General features: G+C 41.7%; 1 protein-coding gene across 9 annotated transcripts in view; it reads right to left on the bottom strand.

Annotated features, from left to right (window-relative positions):
• Positions 1–21,484, bottom strand: part of NPRL3 (NPR3 like, GATOR1 complex subunit) — a 111,022-nt gene that overhangs the window by 14,100 nt on the left and 75,438 nt on the right. For all 9 annotated transcript variants that reach the window (XM_072602209.1, XM_072602164.1, XM_072602199.1 and 6 more), the window contains 4 exons: positions 14,096–14,202; positions 8,675–8,804; positions 4,632–4,821; positions 1,734–1,926 (listed from right to left, as the gene is read on the bottom strand). In XM_072602209.1, coding sequence (XP_072458310.1) covers positions 1,734–1,926; positions 4,632–4,821; positions 8,675–8,804; positions 14,096–14,202 — 620 coding nt within the window. The remainder of the gene's footprint in view (positions 1–1,733; positions 1,927–4,631; positions 4,822–8,674; positions 8,805–14,095; positions 14,203–21,484) is intronic.

Genomic DNA, 21,484 nt, shown 5'->3' with positions numbered 1-21,484 from the left:
ATCCTAAATGGAGTGGATGGCTAAAGGGACTGAAATGACAGTTCTTTCTACCTTGCCAACAAAAACGATTCACCAAATACTTCATTTTGATATAGAAAGTAATTTTTCCACTGAGCTTTCTAAATTTATCATCCCCTATTTCTGTCTCCCAAACATGCTTGGTCTGTCCCACCTCCACTATTCCCTTTTATCCTGAATTAGGTGGGGCACAGGTGTCTTTAAAAGTGAGGAAAATGAGACTGAGAGAAATATGTGATTTTGCCTAAGGTTATACACAATTTAGTAGCAGGGTCAACACAGCATTTCTCTTCACTATTAAACTAATGTTTCTGTTTTTCCACTGGGTCATACCAGCACAGGTTCACAGGCACACAGTTAAGAAGTCAAGCCGAGACACTTATTTGTTAGGTGTGATGGGGTAGAGGTGGAGGTGTGGGGGAGTGGGGGGAGGTGGCAGGGTTAACTTCCCTTCCCAGGTTCTTATTAACCAAATTATTTTTTACAGAAGAACTCAGAATCACCTCTGCTGTACATATGTCCAGGAGAGTATTCTCTCAGCAGGTGTGTTCCTAAGAAACTAGGGGAAAATCAAAATGGTCCTTGTTCCTTAATAACCCTCAGCAGCAGGTAAAAGATGGATTTGAAATGATTTTTTTTAAGAGGCTAGCACAGCAACCCAATTAAATGTTACTGTGTACCTAAAATTAATTCCCCTTTTTATAGAAATGAAACCTTCAGAACTGCAAACTGAGGCACTGATGCATATTTTCTCTGAGATAAACAATCACTTGTCACTCTGCCATTACCTACGAGTGAAAAACCAAGTGGCCATTAACAGGATCTGGATCTGATTAACAGCCCGGGCCTTGGGTTAACTCCTGCAAGATTTCAATACTAGCTCTGGAGAACAGCTGATCTTTTTATTCTTAAACGTTTACCTTTAAAATAAAGGGTTAATTTTCCAAGTGAATTATCAAGATTTTGCACAAGGAGAGAAACTAAATGTTAGAACTACAAAAATCTTTAAAAATAATGTAGCCCAACCCCTCTGCGTTGCTCCCAATTTCCTATTACCAGCCCAGATCTGTGCTTCCCACCTCAATGCCAGAGCTCCACATGTAGGATACACTTAACAAATGTCTGTAGAACTGGATGGAATTCTAAGCCAGACCTACGCCTGACACGCCACAGTTCACAATTAAGGTTTTGCTGCCTTCATTATTTCCATCCACATTCCTGAGCTTGGGGCAGCTTTGAGTTTTCATCTTCTTATCCTGGTCAAACTCTATCCATGCCAACTCCATGCTCTCACAGTTGCATCCTCTTCTCTATTCTCATGATATCTGGCATAGTGGACAGACTGCTGGATTGAGATCTTCTATCAGACACGTACTAGCTGGGTGACCCTGGGCAAGTTACTTAACTGCCCTGGGCCTCAGTTTCCTCATCTGTAAAATGAGGGGATGGGACTCACTGACCACTTCCAGCTCTAATTCTATGAAGCTGTGATGACTTTAGCTGAGGCTCTAATACACTTGCCTGAACTATAGCAATAATCATCTAACATGTTTTTCTGCCTCCATTTTTCTCCCCAATTCCAGTCCATCCTCCATTCTGCTTTTAGCTTAGTCTTACAGGCGTACATTTTGTTCAGTCACTAATCTGTTCAAAAGTCTTTCAACTCTTTATTTCTAGTGAAAGTTCTGACTATTTGGTTCCACCAAAGCTCCCACCTGGCAAACATGCGGAGATCTTCAGGGTTCTGAGCAGCAGGAACATTGAGGATGGCTTCTCGCTCATGCTCTGACAAACTGGCCAACAGATTTTCAGTCATCCTTTTATTCAGTGGCGAGTCTCCACTGGGGAGCAGTTCAGCACTGGAGTTCTCCATGCTGGGACTTGTAAGGGTCATGTCATCACTGCTGGCTATAGGAAAGAACATGAGGTTAGGTGGTAGAACCTTATACTTTTTTGTGACAGGACTAAGAGAGGCCAAGTCTGAGAACTAAGACAAAAGGCTTGTGCTGTGTCTCATTCCTCTTGGCAGCATGGGCACTCTCTTCAAGTCTCTGAACAGACCAAGTCTTTGTTAACAGGAGTGCCCAGAAGAAGCCACATCTTGACTGGCCCAGTTTATCTCCCATCCCCATGAAAAGCCTACTCTGTGGTGAACCTGCTTTTGCTAGTTTCCTCAATGGCACGTTAGCAGGAAGGCCAGCTATATTACACAGCCATCTGAACTGGAGTTAACAACTCCTTCATTTGTGTCCTCCAAGGAATTCTGATGGAGGGGATAATACAGGTACACAGTATATGGGCAGCCAGCAATATGGGAAGGAGGCAAGAAATATGAATCACAGAAGCCAAAGTGAGGTCACTAGGAAGAAGTCTGGTTTAGAGGAAATGGGTTGCAAGTTATGGACCTGTAAATTAATTTTATTTTAGGATTTTTCAAAGCCCCTCTAAATTCCAGAAACACATAACACAGGTTGACAAGACAATGGAAAGAACACTGGATTTGGAATCAGACAAGTTGGGTTCAAATTCTGGCTCTGTTACTGACAATCTGTGTGATCTTTGGCAAGTTATTTAATCTCTTGGGGATCTCACTTTTCCTATTCTGTAAAACAGGGATTGGATCTGATGATTTCCAAGGTCCCTTTCAGCTTTGAATCTCTGATCCTAAGAATCACAGATTAAGTCCTAGAATGGAAACAAGTCCTAACCACTGTCTTACAATGGCAGGTTTGAGAAACAAGGAAATATTTCCCCATTTTTTGAGATAAGAAAAAAGATTCACAAGGGAATTTTGGTGTAAGAAGCTTAGGCACTTTTTTTGCAGACTTAGTTTTCATACTTGAAGTTGTGACTAATTTTGTAAAAAACATTCAGAACTAAATCTGAATGTTGTCCTTCCAAGTAGCCCCTTTGGGAAGCTATGCATTTAGTACTGCCAGTAGCTGCCAGTTATTGCTTAGAACTTTTGAGAAATTCTATTTGGAATTTTTACCTTTAGAGGCTAGTGAACACAGAAATTGAAATTATCTTCAATGACAGCACAAATTCAACTTTGGTGGGGGAGAGGCTGGAAACAGTTGAATGTCTGGAGCCAAGTCTGGCAAAAACAGAAATCATGCAGGGAAATAGGGGTTTTGGATTTGTTTGTTTTAAAGGAGTGTGAATCTAAAATAATGAAATGGATTCTCTTGTGTGGCTCCCAAATGGGGTTTAATGGTATTTCTAAGAATTCTGAACACCACCAACACTGATGGAGTTCCAGCATAGCATCTGCTGAACAGGAATGAAATCCTTGTTTCCTCATGAGCTGTTACAAAATCAGTTTCAATTTGAGTGAAAAGGTAGTTTGGCTGGTATTTTTTTTTCTTTTGAGAAGGACTTCTGGAGATCCGTATCTCCTCAAAGAAAGTACTCTGGGAAAGGTCTGGTTCAACCATTCTCTCTACGAATGTGTGAAGAAAATCTGATGGCTAGTTCCTTATTCTCCAGCCCTTGGCTTAGCTGTTTCCAGGATGTTCTTGGCTCAGGCCATGAGACTTCTTGACATACCCCTAAGGAGCCTACTCTTCTAGCAGTCTAACAGGCTTATCTCAGGAAGCTTTGTAGAGAGGAGGCAGTGCTAGGCTTGGAGCCTTGGTGTTAAGAGCTACAGGACTATGGGAGATGACTTCATTCCTCTGACCCTCGGCTTCCTTGTCTGAACAATTGGGATTAATAATATCCGTACCACCAACTTCCTGGGGTCACTGTGAGGGTTGTTTGGGGCTCTGGGAATCTTGTGAGTTATTACCAATAGTAATAGTAACATCAATCTTATTTTTAGGGAGCAAGTGCTTTCATACTGTGCTTTCCAACTACTTCACTCCTGGCTTTACAGACTTGGAGCCAGACACATCTTCTGTGGGTCCAGGATGGGCTCCAAGACAGTGGAGTCTCTACCTAAGACCAAAAAGGAGAGAACATGGCCTCAAGCCACATCAAGAGCTTTAGATGAGTTGCAGCAAAGTACTCAGGAGGATATAGAAAATGCCAACTGATCAAGGTTGTAAATCCTTTCTATAAAATGATTACGACTCACGGGTTTGAAAGGGCATAGGTAGTGACAGAGGAAAGGCCCCTCCTAGCCCTAGGAGTTCCTAATACTCCTGTACTCCTTCAGCTAACTTGTGGAAGATACCCAAGGTAGGAGGGGTCAGTCAGAGGGAACTAAAATGAGAAAGCTTAGAGCCCACATCCAGGCTGTCTAAGAAACACTTTGGCTTCACTCCCTCGGAAGCTCTGAGGATTGAGCAAAGAACTGGAAGAGCATGTACACAAAAGGGAACACTGCTCGTGGGGTCTTAGGCTGCTCCTGAGAACAGGCAAACACTGCAGTTAGCCTGGAAGGAGTTCCTAAAACAAGGCCTGCAACCACAAATATTTGCTCCCTACTGGGTACACACCTGCACATGCAAACCAAGCTGTCCAGTTATCCCAGTTCCCAAGGCCAGGGACATGAGGGGTGAGCCTAGATATGAGGCTACTCCTCACATCTTCCTGGGGATGGGGACATTAATTAAGGTGCCCTCCCCCTTGGTGAGGCAAAGCCAGGGTATCAAGAGAGGTGATCCTACTTGGTGAGCCAAAGCTCAGGGCATTGGGTGTGCTGAGGCTCCTGCCTCCGACGCGGGCAGTGAAGGGGACATCCTCCTCTCGTGTCCGATTGTCTTCCTCGTTGGGGGGCACCATCAGGCAGACGTATGTGTGAAGTTGGATCAGAAGCCTATGCTGAAGCATCCAAATCACCATCTGGATGAGTTGTGTCTACAAAGACAGTAGGGGAACTTCATAAGGGAAAATATAAAAAAGGAGAATAAACCAGACCTCAATGAGAAGAGTCAGGCCCAGAAAAGAAGCATGATACTTCTTTGACATCCAAGACTGGGGAAGCTCTAGGCCCCATGCACTTCTAACCACATTTAGGCATTGACTGTTGCCTTCAGCTGAATGGCCTCACATTTCTCCTGATGACAGGCCCAGAATCTACCTTCTCAGCTAAAGGCCTCACTCCATACTTCACTGGGAAAATGAAGACTATTTGCCTTCTCTCCTCTATGTCTCTGAATTCCCACAGGGTCTCTTTCATTCTAGTCTCTGATGAAGAGTTGATTCTTCTTCTCACTAGGGCCAATCCCTTTTCATGTTTCTTTGACCCCACTGCCTTCCTTCTTCTCCAGCAGACTGTCTCCACAATCACTCCTTTTCTAATCTTTAATCTCTCTATACTGATTCCTTCCAACTTTGTACAAACATGTAAGTCTCCCCCAACCTTAAGAAAACTCTGTATTAGACCCTACTTTCCAATGAGGGTAACAACTTCTTCTCTTCTACAAAAAGATGTCTAAATTCATTGTTTTCACTTCTTTTCTTCTCACTTCTCAACCTTTTGTAGTTTTGCTTGGGACTTCACCACTTAACTAAAATGGCCCTCTCTGAAGTCACCAATCATCTAATTGCTAAATCTGATGACTTTTTCTGTCTTTGACCTTGACCACTGTGGCCCCTAACACCATGCAATACCCTGTTTATCCTGAATACGATCTCCTCTTTGGGTTTTTATGACATGGTTTTTTCCCTCTCCCTCTCCTTTTTTGGTCAATCATATGTATCATGATCACACAGGTTCATAACGTCGATGTTATCCTAGAGCCCTCACTTTCCCATATCTTGCCAAATCTTGTAATTTTTACCTCCACAATATCTCTTGCATCCATGCCTTTTTCTCTCCTCAGGTGGCCACCAGCCTAACTCAGGCTCTCCTCACCTGGAATACTGCACTTTGCCTCCTCTTTGGTCTCCCTGCCTCCAGACTCTTCTCACTGGGATTCATTGTTCCCACAGCTGCTGAAGTGATTTTCCCAAAAACCAGGTCTGACCAGGTCACTCCCCTAATCAATAAACTAAAGAACTCCCTACTTCCTTCAGGATCAAATATAAACTTCTCTGTTTGGCTCTTAAAGCCCTTCACAATCTGGCTCCAGCCTCCTTATCCAATCTTGTTATACACATTATCCCTTTTCCCACACTATCTGGCTCAGCCACGCTGACCTCCTTGCTGTCCTCACCTACCACCTCCCTTTTCCTCCTCATCACTCCCCAACACCCAGACCCGGAATGCACCTTCTCACTTCCTTTCACCTTTTGTTTTTCTTCAAAACTCAGCTCCAAGGCTGCCTTCCATGTGAAATCTTTGTGCTTCTCTTATGCTCCCGGACGCTGAGGCCTCTGGGAAGTTCACTTGTATTTATTTTGTATATTCTTATTTACGTAAACAGAAAATGAACCTCAGGGTGAGCAACTATTTCACTTCACTTTTGTCTCAGTATTGCCTATTTCTCCCTTTTCAAAAAAAAGGCACAGGAACCCTTTCCCACAGAAAATACCTGCAACTGAGAGACAGTGCTCAATCTTATTTTAAATTTTTTTAATTTTTAAATTTATTTTAAATTTATTTTTATTATTATTATTTTTGGGGCAGTGATCAATCTTAAAGGCCCCATTCTAACTTCTTATGAATGAAGAAAGCAACATGGAATGGTGGGTAAATCCTGGATGCAAATAATAACTAAGAAACTTTCTAGTTGTGTAACCTTAGGCAAGCTGTTTAACCTCACTGTGCCCCATGTTTTTCATCTGTAAAACGTTGGGATTGGACTTAATGGCCTTTGAAGTCTCTACCTTTAAACATATGATCTTATGAGGAGGGGGCTGTGTTTTAGTGTTTCTTAATGTTTTGGAATCATACAGGCAGCATTTTCCACACTTAAAAAGCTTTCGCTGTTTCTAAGTGCAGAAGCTCTCATAAAAAGACTTTTGCATCACCTCAAAACCCAAAAGGGTCAATGTGTTCCAAGACACATCAACACAATAGTCCTTGGTGCAAAAAAAGGCAAGGGCATCTTGTTCAATGCACTTTTGAGGGCCAAGGTCCCTACGTAAGTAATATTCTGTATCTATAGCGCTAAACTTAGCCTGGGCCATTCTCTAGACTGCCATCAGTGCTGACAAATTCATCGAGTAGTCACCAGTAATGCAGAATCATTCAAGTCCAACCCAATGTTACCCAATCATAGTGGGAGGTCAGAAGCATTCATTCTGCCCTTCACACATCCTTTTTGTGAACACATGATAGCCACTGTGAGATGGCACATGGGCTAGTATGTAGATGGGCAAGTCTGGGAGGGAGATTCACTATAAGTAAACATTTTCTTTAATTCAACTTAACAACAACTAACTCAACTACTGAGATCTCAGAAACAAAATGTAGAATAAAGTATGACTTTAAGTCACACAGAGGCTATAAATGGGGGGAGAGCTGATTATGCCAACAAGCATGAGATGTTTTTAAAGGTTCTTATCTTCACTTTCTGGAAACCAAATCATCCCTTCATTCCTCACACTTCCCTCTTATTGTACAGACTTGTTGTCTGCTACTGTATCTAGCTATGTCTCATATCCCATTCAACTGTCCACTCAGCCATCTTGCTATCTACAACCGCTTCTCCCCTGACACACACACACACACACACACACACACACACACACACACACACACACACACACACACACACACAATGCCCCCCACTTTCCATCTTTTGCTTTCAAAACAATTAATGAATCAACTGCCCTATGGTTCTATTTCCTTCCCTGTGATTCCTAAGGCCAAACCCCCTTAATCAGCCCCTGTTCCCTGCTATGTGTTGTCTCTTCCGCTGTCGCTTTTGTATTTGTTTTCCCAGCACTTAATATTTGATACACAGTGTTTAATAAATGCTCCTTCATTTATCCATCAGGGGAGCCATGATTAATAGCGTACAGAGTGATTCGTACAAAAATGGGTACTAGCTATGCTCCTTTAAATGTTTCTCACAATGCAGGGGCACAGACTGGAAAAGACTTAAGTAGAAGGCAGCTCTTGGGGCCAAAATATGACAGGCTACTCTTGGACTTGGCACAGTGCCTCTTCTCGCCAGCTTTCTCTCATAGACCCAACTGAGCTCTAGGGCTCCAGTCCAGTTATTAAGGGAAGCAGGATGCACAGTGCCAACAGCAATTCCCCTTCCCTCACTGGGGCAGCCACTGCCCAGAGATTCCAAACCTTACACTCCAGTGAAAACAAAGCTGTCTTTGCTTCTGGTATCAATGGAAAAACATCCCAGGTCCCAGGAAGGGGCTGAACTCAAGCTTTGTCTCTCAGTGAAAGGTCAATCTCATCTCTCCAGGAGGAAGGTTTCAGATAAGAAAATCAGCTCCTTTGAGCCCAGAAGGGCCCTCCTTGGCAGGGGAGAGAGAAACCAAGCAGCTTGTCCTGCTCTCTAACTATATCAAGTAACCTCCCTCGGAAAATCCACACCAGGACACAGTCATCCTCGAGGGCATTCTCAGAATGCTGATGACATGGGCAGGCCTGGCCTGGCAAGTGGAGAACAAAGAGCTGAAATGAATCCGTTCTCTGCCACACTACTCTAACGATGTTGGCAACATGTAAAGTCATGCCCACTTGAAACCCTGCAAAGAGGGGAGTTACATAAAGAATAAATGGAGTAGGTAGTGGTTTTAGAGGTTACCTTGTTTAACCCTTGACCCCAGGCAGACCCAGCAATGCTCAACAACTTACCTCCTGCACTGGTGGAGCAAGAGGATTCTTGAATTCTGATAAGGAAACTGGCAATGAGAATTTGGCAAGAACAGACGGCAAATCATGAGCAGGGAACTGCTGAGAAAACTGATCAGCCAGTGGAGAATATCTGTTGGAAACAAGAATAAGAAACAATCATGTCCTTCTGATAAAAATGGACACAGTAACACTCGACGTCTGACAGAGGCAGACTACGGTAGGGTTAGAACAGGCCTGTACAATACACAGCCCGGGGACCACTGACAGCCAGCCAAAATGGCTGTCATGTGACCAGTGGCAACAAAGAATTTTCGGTCTGTCTCTAGTCTAATCTAAGGCCCAAAGAGGTTTAGCCTATTTTAATTTTAATTTAAACATGCCACCACAATGGAAGGATCTGTGGAACAGGAGGGGCCCTCATTTTTAAGAGAGGTACAGTGGACTCTATACATCTCTGATTTTTCTCGTCTTCCCCCTTCACTAATGCTCCTTTCTTTCCACTAATATTGCCACCATCTTAGCAAAGGTCAAATTCAGGTCTTTCATTTCTTTTTTTAAAAATTAATTCATTTGTTTTCAGTTTTCAACAATCACTTCCATAAGTTTTCAATTTTCTCCCCCTTCCTCCCTCCTCCCTCTCCAAGATGGGCCTTTCATTTCTTATCTGGACAGGTCTCCTAGCCTTTAACTTTTTCTCCTCTACGATCTATGCTCCTTACTCCTGTCAGATTTATATTCTATTTCTGCTTGGTTTTGGATTTTTGACCAAACCTGTGATTTCACTGGTATAGGGAATTTCTGGAGAGGAAACTCCTTCCACCAATGCAAATCAAAATTTGATTTGCAACTTAAAGTCTCAGTAAGTTGCTTGGGCCACTGAGAAGTTAAGTGACTTGGCTGTGTATGGGGTGGTTCACATCCAGTACGTGTCAGAGGCAGGATGTGAACCCAGGCCCTCCCGACTTCAAGGACAGCTCTCTATCTTCTATACCACAGCTCTTTGTCTCCAAATTGAGCTTCCTAAAGCACAGGTCAGACACAGTCACTCAGATGTTCAAGAAGCTTTAATGGCCATCTTGCTTCTAGGATGAAATACAAACTCTTTTGACTTTTAAAGTCTTTGGCTCCCATCTACCTTTACAGAATTATTGCACATGACTGTTCCAATGGTTCTATGCTCCAACCAACCTAGCCTCCATGCTGTTTTCCAGCATTCCATTCCACGCCTTTCAAAAGCTGCCCCCACCCCACCCCTTGCTAGGAAGTCCCAGAATCCTTAGCTACTTTCCAAGCATAGTTCAAGAGCTCCCTCCCACAGAAAGCCACCTTCTTTCCTATCTCCCCACTCAGCTGCTAATATCCTCTTCCCAGAAATTACTTTGCACATATTTTTCATTTAATATCCTAAGTATATTGTTTCCCCAGTAGAATGCAGACTCTTTGAGGTAAAGATCTATTTCATTTTGGTTTTTCCTTAAGAGCCTAACACAGCAGCAGGCACATAGCAGGCCCCTAATACTCACTGAAGGAATGCATGTATTCCTTTCTAGCCCTCATTTCATCTTTTCCACAAGTACAGCCACAAGCGATTTTGTCAAACACTTAAGCGGCTGAGTTTGAGGCAAAAGAGTGCAAGAGTTAGAAGCAGCTGGCTTTGGGAGTTAGGAGAGGTCTGTGTTCAAATCCCAGCCATGAGATTTATGAGCTATAAGACAACAGGCAAGTGGCTTACCTTCTCTGGGCTTCAGGTTCCTGTTTCCAGTCAAACAGACATAAGAATCATCTACCTCCCAAGATTATGGGAATAAAATGCCATGATGGACAGGAGAGCCATGAGTACACTTGGCTAAAAGCAATACCCCCATTTTGTGTTCTGAGCTACTTTTGTATTTCTAAAGCACTTTCATATATCTAGAACCTGCCTTCTTGTTCAGAGCACTCCTGGTAGGTGAAGAAAGGGTGCTGTTCTTCTTCCTATGAAACAGATAGGGAAACTGAAGAAAGGGCTTGGCCAGGGTCACACGGCTATTGGAAGAAGCCTACAAGTGTCTAGCACTATTTCCCTATTTATTGGGTGGACTACTAAGAGAGCAGCTCTTCTTACGGCCCTGAGCAGAATGCATCCATCAAGACAGCTCATGAAGCAGAAGCTCTGGACGAGAAGGTAAGAGATGCTGGTTCCAACCAGAGCTCCACCACTAATTTGTTGTATAATAATGAATAAGTCATTATTAAACACATTCCAGCTGTGGGGTGATGGGCCAGTCACTTAACTTCCTCCTGCCCCAGGCCACCTTTCAGACTGCAAGGTACAGAAGAGCTGCTGTTCTACTTTAGTAAAGGAAGCTCCACACATGGATGAAATCACAGATCTAGATAAAAAATTGCCTGTTCTCCACCCAGATACCCTATAGGCATTTAAAATTCAATATTTAAATATAATGAGGCAGAATTCATTATATTTCCTGCTAAACCTATCCCTCCTTCACACTTTCCCATTTCTGATAAAGGCACTATCACCCTTTCTTCAGTAAACTTTAGACTTTTTTACTGCCTTGACTTTTTACTCCTCTTCTCATCTTCTATATCCAGTTAGTAGTAAAGTTTGGCCATTTCTATATCCACAAAATCTTTCCCATTCATTACCTTCTCTTCACTCACATAGCCTTTACCCTAGGTTAGGTCCTCAACATCTGTCATGTAAATGAATGCAACAGCCTCCCTGCCTGCAGTCTCTCCTCTTGCCAATCCGTCTGCCACAATGCTGCCAAACTGATATTCCTAAAACACTCCTCCCCCACCAATCGAAAATCTTCAATACCTTCCAATAGCCTTTAGGATAAAATATGAAGCCCAGCATTTAATACCTTCCACAATCTTGCTCCCACTTAATTTCCCATTCTTACTTCTTTTATTTCCTTTCATAGACTACCTCTTCTATCAAACTGGTCTAATGGACGCTCCCCACCCCATTCCATGCCTCCCCCCATTTTCAATGCATTCCCTTGTCTTGGCTGCTTGTTACACTTAGCTCCCTTCAAGACACAGCTCAGGTGTCTCCCTCCTCTATTCTTTTTTTTAAAACCGAACACCTTTATTGGAAATGTACAAAATAAGTGAATGAAATGAGTTTTTAATAATTTATGTGACTGTTCATTGCTTGAATTATCCTGATGTTTGCCTTGAGTTTTCCCGTTGTGTGTGTCTGTGTGTGATGTGTGCTTACATGCAAATGTATTTCTAAAGTCAGCCAGAATAGTACGTTTAAAGAAAGTTTCTCAGTAAGCACAGAACATGTTACGTGTTTAGATTAACTAGGATCTTGGGAAAGTTTAGATTTGGGCCATTTAAGGATGGACAAGGGTGGAAGAATATAAGGTGGCGGAAGAGGGGTGGGACATGTTCTTAGTAAGTATGGAAGAAGGGAAGGCTAGGATACTGGCTTTTCTTTAAAGTCCAGCCAAATTTTTTTTAGCTATTTACACCAGAAACATAAATAAGAAGGCTTCTTTCTAAAGAACCAGTAATGTCTCCATCACACATCTTCGCCCAGTCAGATCTGATATCAGCATCCTCCTGACAGACCACAAGGTTCCAAAAACTCACTGCCACTATTATTTTGTTCTTCATATTCCAATTCTTTTTCTTCTTCCTCTTTCACAAGGCTTTTCCTGATCCTGCCACTTGTTAAAACTCTGTCCCTGATGCAACAACTCTGCGTTACTTTGTATACGCTTTGTACTTATCTGCGTCAGTCAGTCAATCAGTCAACAAACATTTATTAAGTACCTACTATGTGCCAGACACTGGGTTATGTTCCAGGGATACAAAGAAAAGCAACAGACCGCTCCTGCTCTCAAGTAGCTCAGACTACAGGGGCAAATGAGAAAGTAACGAGGCGCAAACAAGCTACAAACAGGATAAAGTGGTGGTCAGCTCAGGAAAGGTTTCCTGTAGATGGTAGAATTTTAGCTGGTACTTGAAGGAAGTCAGGAAAGCAGAAGACAGGGATGAGGAGGGAAGAACACTCCAGGCACGGGGCACAGACAATGAAAGTGCCTCCAACTGGGAGATGTAATATCTTGTTTGAGCAACGGTAACAAGGCCAGCGTTACTGGATCAAATGGCAGTGGATATACAAAATAACTGATGCTGGAGGAAGGCTATGAAAGGCTTTCAACACTAAACAGAGGATTTTATATTTGATGCTAGAGGTGATAGGGAACTGCTGGAGGGAGGACGGGGACATGGTCAGACCTGCACTTTAGGAAGATCATTTAGACAGCTGAGTGGCAGATGGAGCAGAACACAGAGACTTGTGGCAAGGAGACCAACTACAGGTCTATATACATGCGACATCCCCCTAGTGGAATGTTAACTCTTTGGGAGAAGGGATTAATTCATTTTTTGTCTTTGTATCCCCAACGTCCAGGCAACAATGTCTTGTACAGAATAGGTATTTAATATCACTTGTTGAGCTGAATTAATAAACGAAGAGGTTTCTGTCTGTCATTCCATGAGACAACCTCACTAACCATGGACTTACACTAAATAGCCTGACTACAGAGATGATAATTGGTGCAGTGGATAGAGCCCTGGGCCTGTGTGATCATGGGGAAATCACTTAATTAACGTGAGCCTCAGTTCCCTCTCAGTTGTAAAATGTGGATAATATCAATAGCACCGGCGTCTGAGGGTTGTTGTATGGACCAAATCAGATTTTTGTAAAGTGCCTGGTGTAGAAAAGCTGCTTACTAAAATGTTTATCTTCTCTACTTTCACCTTTACTCCTTCATTCAATCTGATTTAACAAACACACTATCCATACTCTGATTTAAAAGTTCCAGAAGCAAACAGATGATGCTTTGTGAGTTCCAGGAACTAGGAGACTAAGCCCAAGAAAATATTAGGAGTACAACTCTAGTTAAAAATCTGACCTTACGGCCATGGCCACCGTCTCATATCAGGAGGCTAGACTATACAAGAATTTGCTCTTCATGCCCTAGAGAATGGGGCAGCAAGGTTCCACAGCGGATATTGCACAGGGCCTGAAGTCAGATACCAGCTGTGTGATTCTAAGCGATGAACTTAACCCCATTTACCTTAGTTTTATCCTCTATAAAATGAGTTGAAGGAAATGGCAAAACCACTGTAGTATCTTAGCCAAGCAAACCCTAGGTGGGGTGAGACAGAGTGGGACACAAGTGAAAAATGACTGAACAACAACTTAACCTACAGGAGGAAACACGTAAGAAGGGCACAAGCACCCACTGCTCTTTCTGACCACTGTCTTTTCTAACTGCTGGTAAAAAAAAAAAAGATGGTGAGGTTGCTGGTGCCTTCCCTGTGGGCCAAATGATTTCCCCCACAGCATGTATGATTCAGTCTTTGACAGCTGCCACGCAGCCAGTTCCTACTCACAGGCACACACTGGCATTGGGAGACAGCATGTAGACGTTGTTCTCACACAGTGGATAGATGATGATGGCCTTGCCCCAGTATACCAAGTGGGCAGCAAGCTGGAAAACCTGCAGAGACACAGCAAGCAAGGGAAACAGTCAAAATGTAAAGCAAATTATAATGTAATACAAATGAGGTCTCACTCCAGGTGAGAGGTATTTGCTAGAAGTTCAGGAGAATAGGAGATCTCTCTGCTTCCTCTCAGCAGTGATTATCACAGGTTTCTGAAGAGACTCCTGGCCCCTCCCCCACTCCCCCCATTCAGAGACAACATGTGGTAGGTAAGAATGAATCAGAGTTTCAAATGAAATAATGTCTTTTCAAGGCTTGTTTCCTATTTTGTACCAATTTTTACATTTCCAACTTCCTACCAGGTCCCAGTGGGCAGAAACTGTGCAGACAGACAGTACCTCCCCTAACTTGGAGCCCTGGATTTGTGCTTTAAACAGCTGAACTTGTAATCTGCTGTTTTGTATTATCATTTCCTGTGTAGTTCTACACACTCCTATTTTTAAAGAGGGTCATATTTTTTCAATCAGAGGTCCCTGCTATCCTAGCCTCTGCTAAGGGAAAGGGCTGGCTTCCTTATGACAGGCCATTTGTCACCAAGACTACACTGCAGTGGTGGGAGTCATGGGCCATGCAGTCCTTCATGGGGATTCAGGCTCCATACAAAGATAATGTCAGGCCTCATCTGAGTTAATACTATAACTTTACTCAGGACAGAGTAGGTTTAGCAGAACACACATGCAGGTTTGGCAGATGCACATGTCAGCATCTAGGGAATTTTGCCACACCACAGTTTTTAGTCTGAAATGCCTCACGATACGTGTTTAATTTTTTTTTTTAACAAAATCTATTAATTTATTTTTGTTTTAAGAGGATTCTTTTTTGAGAAATCCATGACAGTCCTCAAGATAACTGAAGACAGCCCAGAGTTGGGAAGACAGTAGGATTGGAAATGCTTGTTCTAGAAAAACAACTGGCAAATGGTACAAAGGTTTTTATATGATTTGAAATGCAATAGTCATTTGAGAGACCACTCATTCAAACCTCCCACCCAGGGCATGGACTGCCACCACATGGCAGCAGTTCCTTAGTGCCCACTGACAAAGCACTTCATGGTTACAAAAAGCTCATACATTTATAACAGCTCTTTTTGGGGAATGGTTGAATACATTGTGGCATATGAATGTGATGGAATACTACTGTTCCATAAGAAATGATGAGCAGACTTCAGAAAAACCTGTACAGACTTACATGAACTGATACAGAGTCAAGTGAGCAGAACCAGAAGAACATTGTACCCAGTAACTGCCACATTTTGCGATGACTTTGATTGACTTAGCTCTTCTTAGCAATGCAAGGATCTAAGACAATTCCAAAAGATTCATGATGGAAAATGCCATCCACATCCAGAAAAAGAACTATAGAGTCTGAACACAAATCGAAGTATACTATTTGCTATTTTTTTGTTTCTTCTTTCTCATGGTTTCTCCCATTGGTGCTAATTCTTCTTTACAACATGATTAATGTAAAAAATGTTTAATATGAATGCATATATATATATAGCCTATATCTGATTGCACACCATCTTGAGGGGAGGGGTAGAAAATTTAGGACTCAAAATCTTATGGAAGTGAATGTTGAAAACTAAAAATAAAAAAAATGTCAAAACAAAACAAAAAGTTCATTTTAGCTCATATAATCTTTTTCCTCTAAGGTAGGTGGTATAAATATCTCCATTTTACAAAGAAGAAACTAAGGTTCAAAAATGGAAACTGACTTGCAGAGGGTCACCAGTAAGGGCAGAGCTGGGATTTCACCTCAAATCTTCTCATTTCAAGACCAGGGCTCCTGCTATCACCTAACAGGTGGGTGGTCATCTAGCCTCAGTTTAAATACCTCCAGGAAGGAAGAAATCACTTTTTTTATGAGGAAACACCATTCCGGTATTGGATGGGTCTCATTTTGGGGGAATTCCTCTTTACAGTAAGCTGAAATCTACCTCCCTGTAACTCTATCCAAGTTTTCTTCTTATGCTGCCCAAAAAGAGACCAGGGATTCAGTCTTACATCTACTGAAAGCAAAGTAGGTTGTTTATGTAATCTTACTCTCCTGCAGCACTTATTTATCCAAAAGGAAGTCCCATTGCAGGGAATCAGAATGAGCAAATTAAAGAAAGCCCAAGCCATGAGAAAGCACTTTCCTGTGGGAAAGGCCTTTTAGAGTTGTCATTCTGGGCATGTCCAAATTCATAAGGGGAAATCAGGACTGGAAGGTTGTACTTCTTATTTTGATGTAAGAAAGATCTTGACTTTAAATAGACAAAAAAATAGGGAGGGCCTCTAATTTACTTCACTTCACAATCTTGAAGCCTAACCAAATTTTTCTTAACTTATATCCATTCTCTTCTTAGTGTTGCATTTGCAAGCCTGTAGGCTATCATATTTCAATTTATACTCTCTGAAATGTCCCAATAAACAGGTTAAGCACATGAAAAAGGGAACTAAAAGGTGCTGGCTGTCTTTTTCAATATTTCCAATGAGCCAAGATCTCATTGATATAGGTAACTCCTTCCAGTGATGAAGACCAGAGCCTTTCATGTCTTTAACAGCTGGTCTTAATGAGCTGCAGTGGCTGAAAAATTCATCACTTGGTGACTAACCACTTGAAAATAAGCCCCTCCAAACTTAGCTAAACTGGATCTCTTAGATGATAGTACACTGACAAGACTTTGCTCATTTTTATGGGATGTGCCAAAGCATGTGCTTTACTGGCACAGCCTTTGAGTACCCTAACTCACAACGCCATTAGGAGGATTCAAAGGAGGACTTCTGTTGAGGAAAGTGCAAAGTGCTGGTCAAGCTTGTGCTCACACTCTCAATCTTAATCTCTCTCTTCCCTGCCTGTTTTTCCACTCCTCCTCCCCCTTCCTGTTTCTTCATTCTTCTCCCTTTATCTCTCTCTACACAGACACAGACACAGACACAGACACAGACACACACACACACACACACACACACACACACAAACACAGAATTACCCCAATTCAATAATAATCACTCTTTCTTAATGAAAAATAATGAAGACAATGGTGTTAAATCCTGAGGCAAGTTTCTCAGCAGCAAGTCTTAACCTTGGTTTGGATACATTGATGAAGATTGAGCACATAATCTAAATATCCTAAACTACACTTACCTGGATCTTAACAACTGAAAAAAGAGTATTAATGGTAGGAGTGAGAGTGCAGCCTGTACATCCTAAAAGCACTCACGGAAAAACTTTTTTTTAAAAAAAAATTCTAATTTGTTTATTTTTAGTTTTCAACATTCATTTACACAAGATTTTGAGTTCCAAATTTTCTCCCCATCTCTCCCCTCCTCCCACCCCAAGAGAGAATACATTTTGATTACCCCTTCCCCCAGTCTGCCCTCCCTTCTATCATACCCTTCCCTTCTTTTAGCCTCATCCCCTCTATTTTCTTGGAGGACAAGATAGATTTCTCTGTCCCAATGCCTGTATATTTTACTTGCACGTAAAAACAATTTTTAACATTTGTTTTTAAAAGTTTGAGTTTCCACTTCTCTCCCTTCCTCCTTCCCCACCCATCCCCACTGAGAAGACAAGCAATTTGATATGTTATGCATGTGTAGTTATGCAAAAGACTTCCATAAAAGCTATGTTGTGGAAGATTAATTGTATTTCCCTCCATTGCATCCTGCTCCTCATTTACTTTGTTCTCGCTTTTGACCCTATCCCTCCTCAAAAGTATTTACTTCTAATTACACCTTTCTATCATCCCCCATCCTCCGCTTATCCCCTTCTCCCCTACTTTCCTGTAATGTAAGATAGAGTTTCACAGTAAATTAAGTATGCATGTTATTCCCTCCTTAAGCCAAATGTGATGAGAGTAAGTTTCACTTTTTCCCTTTCACCTCCCCTCTTCCCTTCCACTGAAAAAGCTTTTTCTTGCCTCTTTTATGTGAGAGATAATTTGCCCCATTCTATTTTTCCCTTTCTCCTCCCAATATATTCCTCTCACCCCTTAATTTTATTTTTAGATATCATCCCTTCCTATTCCACTCACTTTGTGCCCTCTGTTTATATGTATGTAATCCTTCCAACTATCCTAGCACTGAGAAAAGTCTAAAGAGTTATAAATATTCTCTTTCCTTGTAGGAATGTAAACAGTTTGATTTTAGTAAGTCCCTTATGATTTCTCTTTCATGTTTACCTTTTCATGCTTCTCTTGATTCTTGTGTTTGAAAATCAAATTTTCTTTTCAGCTCTGGTCTTTTCATTTAGAATGCTTGAAAATCCTCTATTTCATTGAATAACTATTTTTTCCTCTGAAGTATTATACTCAGTTTTGCTGAGTAGGTAATTCTTTATTTTAATCCTAGTTCCTTTGACTTCTGGAATATCATATTCCAAGCCCTGTGATCCCTTAATGTAGAAGCTGCTAGATCTTGTGTTATTCTGATTGCATTTTCATAATACTCAAATTATTTCTTTCTGGCTGCTTGCAATATTTTCTCCTTGACCTGGGAGCTCTGGCATTTGGCTACAATATTCCTAGGAGCTTTCTTTTTAGGATCCCTTTCAGAAGGTGATCAGTGTATTCTTTCAATATTTATTTTACCCTCTGGTTCCACAATATCAGGGCAGTTTTCCTTGATAATTTCTTGAAAGATAATATGTAGGCTCTTTTTTTGATCATGGCTTTCAGGTAGTACCATAATTTTTAAATTGTCTCTCCTGGATCTATTTTTCCAGGTCAGTTGTTTTTCCAATGAGATATTTCACATTGTCTGCTATTTATTCATTTCTTTGGTTTTGTTTTATAATTTCTTGATTTTTCATAAAGTCATTGGCTTCCATCTGCTCCATTCTAATCTTTAAGGAATCATTTACTTCAGTGAGCTTTTGGACCCCTTTTCCATCTGCTCAATTCTGCTTTTTAGGGTATTCTTCTCTTCATTGACTTTTTGGATCTCTTTTGTCATTTGGGTTAGTCTATTTTTTACTGTGTTATTTTCTTCAGCATTTTTTTGGGTCTCCTTTAGCAAGCAGTTGACTCATTTTTCATAATTTTCTTGCATCACTCTCATTTCTCTTCCCAATTTTTGCTCTACTTCTCTAACTTGATTTTCAAAATCCTTTTTGAGCTCTTCCATGGCCTGAGACCAATTCATATTTTTCTTGGAGGCTTTGGATGGAGGAGCTTTGACTTTGTTGTCTTCTGTTTGCATGTTTTGGTCTTCCCTGTCACCAAAGTAAGGTTCTATAGTCTGATTCTTTTTTTGGTTTTTGCTCATTTCCCCAGCCATTTACTTGATGTTGTCAAGATAGATCTCTGCTTCCAGTGGGGGTGGTGGGGTGTACTGTCAGCCACTAGATTCCTCCACAATCTCTGGATCTAGAGCTCCAGAAACAGTCACTGTCTCTGTCCCTGCTGCTGCTATGGCTGCTGTGGGTTCCTCCACCCCCTTCCCCCTCTGTCGCCCTGGGGCTGGAGCTGGACCACTCCACTCTCACACATTGGTCCCACAGGCTTTTTCCACTGACCTTCCAATTTGTCCTTGGTGTTTTGGTGTCCTGAAGTCTGGAAACTGCCACAGATGCAAGACTCAGGTCCTGTCTGTGCTGGTGAGGTCCATGCTAGACTGCACCCTGCCCCTGTGTGGCATGATAGACACTTCCTGGCGACTTTCCAGGCTGTCTTGGGGTGGAGCTCTGCTTCTCTCCATCATTCTGTGGGTTCTGCAGCTCCAGAATTTGTTTAGAGCCATTTTTTACAGGTATTTGGCTGGGCTTGGGGGCAGCGCTCTAGAAAGTGCATGTTATTATCCCGCCATCTTGGGATCTGGAAAAGCTTTAAGAAAGATATTACGCCAAACCCTGAAGGCAGCCAACTTGGACATCGAGCATGGAATCTAACTCAATAAAATCCCAAATGAAGGAGGTGACTGTGAACTTCTCCAAGCTCCACTCCCTTTAGATGCAATTGTTCTATGATATTTTAAAAGTCATATATTCTCTATCAGAATCAGGAAAGTAGATGACCACCTTAATTCACAAGAAACAAATGCATCAGAGGTCAGTTCAGGACATAGGCCCTGGAGAGAAGGAGCCATTTTTGAGGGCTTAGACTTCCAGACAACCATGGTGGCAATCAATATTTATTTATCAACAATGGTGGTATTAAAAACGGGCACTGTAGAAAAGTCAACAGTAGCACCAGAGCAAGGAAACCTTTAATGAAGCAGCAGTACAGATCAAAGGGAAAAACTAACTACATCCACTGGAGATTCCTAGGACTTAGGGTTGTCTTTAGGAAGTTGGAGGGTCAGGGCCCCTTTACTAAAGCAGGTTCCAGGACTTGCCATTCATAATCAGAGTCCCAATACATACACAACCAGATGCAAACAGAAATCTGAAAAACTGAATGATTGTTTGATGAGTGATTCTGTCTTTTTCTTTCTTTTTACTTCCTTCATTACCTTATTTATGCTTATAGTCAGACATTATGGATGTGTCACAGATATAATCACACCCACAGAGATGCCCAGGGACCCCCAACATATTATCCTCCCATTGTACCCCAAACATGTCCTATTACTCATTTTGTCCCCTTTCCTCAAATCTCCCATTATTTTCCAACTCACACATGCCTTACAAACATTCCATCCACCATACAACCACCCCTCCATGCCAATACCACCAGGTAACCACCCCTCCTGTGTTATACACTATTCTCATGCAACCCTTCTATGCACACACATAACCCTCCCACACAAATACCACAAACACAGATAAACATTCAGATACACATACAACACTTCCATACACTCAAGCATACAGGCAGACAAATTCTTATATATGTTTATGTGTGTACATATACACAGAACATAAATAGACACAGAATCCCATTAAAAGATAAATGACTTCTTTTTTCTAAAGCTGAAAATGCCAATCAACAATTATCTGAGCATCTACCATGAGACTAGTACTGTAAATCAATTATTCATTTAATAAATACATTTTTTTTGTCCTTGTTATGTCCAAAGATGTGTCTAAGTGATATGGGAGAAACAAAGATGAATAAGACATAGTCTTTGCACTCCTGGACAATAAAAGCTGGAAAGAATTAATTAAATCCTTGGCTAACAGATTAATAATAGGTTGTTAAGGGAATCTAGGTAAGCTGAGGTCATATCTCTAACTATATAAACCAGATACTCTTTTTAGTTTTCAACAGTCACTTTTATAAGATTTTGACTTCCAAATTTTGTCCCTTCCTTCCCCTCCCCCATACCCAAGATGGCATGTAATCTGATACAGGCT

The sequence above is a fragment of the Notamacropus eugenii genome, chromosome 1, assembly GCF_028372415.1.
Source record: "Notamacropus eugenii isolate mMacEug1 chromosome 1, mMacEug1.pri_v2, whole genome shotgun sequence".
Classification (NCBI taxonomy): domain Eukaryota; kingdom Metazoa; phylum Chordata; class Mammalia; order Diprotodontia; family Macropodidae; genus Notamacropus; species Notamacropus eugenii.
The sequence above is the reverse complement of the archived record's forward strand: the minus strand, read 5'-3'. Positions and strand labels throughout refer to the sequence as shown.